Source organism: Impatiens glandulifera, chromosome 1 (genome assembly GCF_907164915.1).
Source record: "Impatiens glandulifera chromosome 1, dImpGla2.1, whole genome shotgun sequence".
NCBI lineage: Eukaryota > Viridiplantae > Streptophyta > Magnoliopsida > Ericales > Balsaminaceae > Impatiens > Impatiens glandulifera.
The window spans coordinates 124,476,437-124,480,541 of record NC_061862.1 but is presented as its reverse complement, the minus strand read 5'-3'; the positions used below and the strand labels follow the sequence as shown (position 1 = coordinate 124,480,541).

General features: G+C 35.5%; 1 protein-coding gene across 1 annotated transcript; it reads right to left on the bottom strand.

The window, feature by feature from the left end:
* Positions 1–1,202: 1,202 nt before the first annotated feature.
* On the bottom strand, positions 1,203–2,045 carry LOC124942168. The gene is made up of 2 exons (XM_047482623.1): positions 1,875–2,045; positions 1,203–1,739 (listed from the first exon to the last, which is right to left on the bottom strand). Exons 1-2 carry the CDS (start codon positions 2,043–2,045, stop codon positions 1,203–1,205), a joined length of 708 nt encoding a protein of 235 aa, XP_047338579.1.
* Between the last annotated feature and the right edge of the window lie 2,060 nt (positions 2,046–4,105).

Genomic DNA, 4,105 nt, shown 5'->3' with positions numbered 1-4,105 from the left:
TGAAAATCATAATAAACATGTTAAACGTGTCAAGGACGTGTTAAACATGTTAATTGTGTCAAAAACGTGTTAATTGTGTCAAAAACGTGTTAAACGTGTCAAGGACATGAAAAACGTGTTAAATGTATCAAAACGTGTTAAACGTGTGAAAAACGTGTTAAACGTGCCAAAAACGTGTTAAACGTGTCAAAAACGTGTTAAACGTGTTAAAAACGTGAAAATCATGTTAAACGTGTCAAAAACGTGTTAAACGTGTCAAAAACGTTTTAAAATGTCAATGAACGCGGGAGCTAAAGATTCAATCCGTAAGTTTCTTACGGACGGTTCATAACATTCCAATTTATTTTGGCTGGAAACCCTAATTGGCCCTTGAACTTATATGAAATATTTATATTTAATTCATTTATATTTCAAATTCAAATCAGTCCTGAACATTTAGGAATATTAAATTGACCCTTCAACATTTTATTAATGTATACATTTTTGTTTTTTTAGTATTCATTTACTAAATGGATAAACTATAAAATGGGTCCATTTCATTTCATAAACATGTATATGGATTTAGTTTAGGAATGAAATGAGAAATTTTCATAATTTTTTTTATTAAATATGTTTTTTTTTTGTTTTTTTATAATGTGTATGAACAATTTAATATGTTTTTAGAGGGATAGAGGGAATTTGGAGAAGAAAGGATGAAGAGAATTAATGTCATCACCTCATTGACTAAAAAAATGTTAGGAGAGATAAGATAAATTTTTTCTATCAATGAATTGATGATACATCATTTTTTTCTTTCAAATTCTATTTTTTTAATCATTTTTATATGTTTTAATATGAATGTATTACATGGTAAGTGCAATGCTGTCAAAATCGTGAGTCAACTCGTGAACTCGTTCGAGTTTGTGAGTTAACATATGGAGATCGAGTCACGAGTTGAAGAAACTCGGATTTGAACAAAATCGTAATGAAATCGCGAGTGAACTCGGTGAAATCGCCAAACTTGGTAAAATCATTAAAATTGGTCGATATTACCTTTTTTTTATCTACACTCTTGGATCTATTATACTGATATTAAATTGATCTTACCTTCTCCTCGATCTTTCAAATATTCTTCTCCATTGTTTGATTTGCTAAAGATTTATATAGATCTTTTAACTTTTTCAAATTATGAGAGAGAAAAGAACATAGAAGAGTATGGGGTTTTAGTAAGAGAACATAGTGAAGAAAAAGACTAAAAGAGGATTGACAGTTACTGGATCATTGAGTTTAAACGTTTTTCCATTAGGGTTTGTGTAGTTCCCCAATTTTGTGGACTTCTTCTTTCTCTGAAATTGCTTTCCCAAAAATTTTGTTGGAGTCATTTCTAATACATCATCATCCTTCTTCTTCTCCAACTCCTGATCACCATCCTTCTTCTTCACCAACTCCACCTTCCTCTTCTTGGCCAACTCCTCCGTCCTCTTCTTGGCCAACTCCACCTTCCTCTTTGTGCTCAACTCTTTCTTTTTCGTGCCGAACTCCTTCTTCTTTGTGGCCAAATCTTCATTGTCGTCCATCTTCAACTCAGCCTCCTTTTCCAACTCATTCAGAACATCAACATCTTTGTTTTCCTTCTCAACATCAACATCAACATCAACATCTTTGTTTTCCTTCTCAACATCAACATCATCATCAACAACAACAATATCTTCTTTCTTATCCAACCCATCAACAACATCAACAAAAGAAATATCTTCTTTCTTATCCAACCCATCAACAACATCAACAACAACAATATCTTCTTTCTTCTCCAACCCATCAACAACAACAATATCTTCTTTCTTCTCCAACCCATCAACAACAGCAATATCTTATTTCTCATTCAACCCATCAACAACAACAATATCTTCTTTCTCATTCAACCCATCATCATTTAACCCATCATCATTCAATCCATCATGAACATCAACAACATCTTTGTTCATCTTCAACCCATCATCATTCAACCCATCATCATTCAATCCATCATTAACATCAACAACAACAACATCTTTTTTCTTCTCCATTCCATCATCAACATAACAACAACATCTTTGTTCATCTTCAACCCATCATCAAACCCATCATCAAACCCATCAGCAACAACATCTTTGTTGAACTCCACTGAATCTGAATCAACATTCTTCTATTGACCCAATAATTTAATTATGTGATTGAACATAACACGCTGATCCTCTTTGATGACCTTCATTTCAGTTTTAAGCTCATTCTCATCCCTTGTCAGTTCCTTCATATCTTTTCTTAGCTCATCAAACTTGACATCATGCTGGGCTTGAGTCACTTGATTGTCTTAGTTAGATGGATAATTTTCTTCGTTAGTTTGAGGAGTCGTCGCTGAAGGGACATGGCTAGATTCATGAGTAGTAGACTGAGAGGTGTCTTGGCTAGATTCATCATTAAATGACTTCTCCATCCTCTTGGCTAGTGTGATTTTAAGTGGTCTTCTCCTCTTGGGCGCCGGTTTGGGAGTGCTGCCATTTTCATTCTTTCTCTTCCTTCCATCCACTTCAAATAATTCATCATAAATGTAGCCTCCCATTTCTTCAAAGTCTTCCCCACAATAGTTCTCTTCTCCTCCTCAGACTCATCAATCTTGTTAAATATATTGCACTTTAAGAGGGCAGTGGATACCTCTTGGATAGTGCTGGTGTTGCTCCTGGAGACTGTAAAGAGTAATATCATTGGGCATATAGGTTGTTCCTCGATCATATTCGCAAATTTGGGGACAAATATCTTGTTAACTAAATATGTCCAAACTTGGAAGGCTATTGCGAACCCACTAATAGTATAAGTGTTAGGATCGGGATCGCCCTTGGAGGACCGGAGTTCCGGTTTTTAAGGGTGAACGCTTAATAACACAACACACATTGGTAATAGTCCGGCTAGAGACTGGAACCGCTTCTCAACACTACACAAGCTATCACAAACCTCTTGAACCCGGTTTAAGTGCGGAAATGGTTTGTTTCAACTTGAAGCAACACACACAGTTCGGTTTAGAAGGTATTTAGAAGGAGATATCGGTTTAAGAAGAAAACCGGTTTGGTTTAAGAAGTTATTAGTTATTTCGGTTCGGTTTAGATGTTTCGGTTAGGTTCAAGTGAGTAAGCCGGAATATGAAAATAAAGAACACGAGACATGATTTTATGGATGTTCGGAGTTTAATCTCCTACGTCACCCCTTCTTCTCAAATAGTGAGAAGGATATTCATGAGGAATATTACACAACCACAACACACAATCCGAATGAGTCTTATTTACTGCTCGTCGGTTACACCACTCACAATGATGTAATACAACACTTTTACTCAATAGTAAAATACTCACACAATACACAAACACTTTAGGGAACTTCAATTACCGTTCGAAGTCGTGCGTAAGATCTTTTGTTTGCTGTTACTTCTCTCTTGTATATTCTTTTCGTAGAGATCTCACGCGTATATGTCTTCGGCACCGTGAGCTTCTATTTATAGAGAAAATATGACAACGATCATAATTTTCTCTCTTCGCTTGATTGGTCATTTGAAGACACGTCGGTCCAGTTTAGAGGTTACGTGCACGCTTTGTTATTTTTGACACTTGGCATACATGCACTTAGGCCGGCTTGTATTTTTGACACTTGGCATACATGCACTAGGTCAGCCGCCTGGATTAGAGGTTGCTTGTAGAGTTAGATAAACAGTTTCATCATTGTTTTCATTGCATGCTTCTGATCTGGATCTTTTCTTCTTGTATATTTCCGAGAAATCTCTATATCGTCATATTACGTCATCTTCTCAAATTCATCACTTTTCATATTTTTCTGTTGAGCTTTTATGATCTTTAATACGAGTGAGTCAGCCGGATGCATCAGCTTTTGCTAGCCGATCCGGTTGAGGGAGTTCAGCCGGTTTCACAGACTATGACCGGATCATTGAGTTATGTTCTTCAACCGATATAATGTGGCTTGATCTGTACCTGCACATGAAGATTGAGATTGATTAAGTTCTTTAGCAGGTTAAAATTAATCTACTTAATTTTTATAACAATTTCTCCATTTTTGATTATTTAGAATATTTATTCAAAATTTG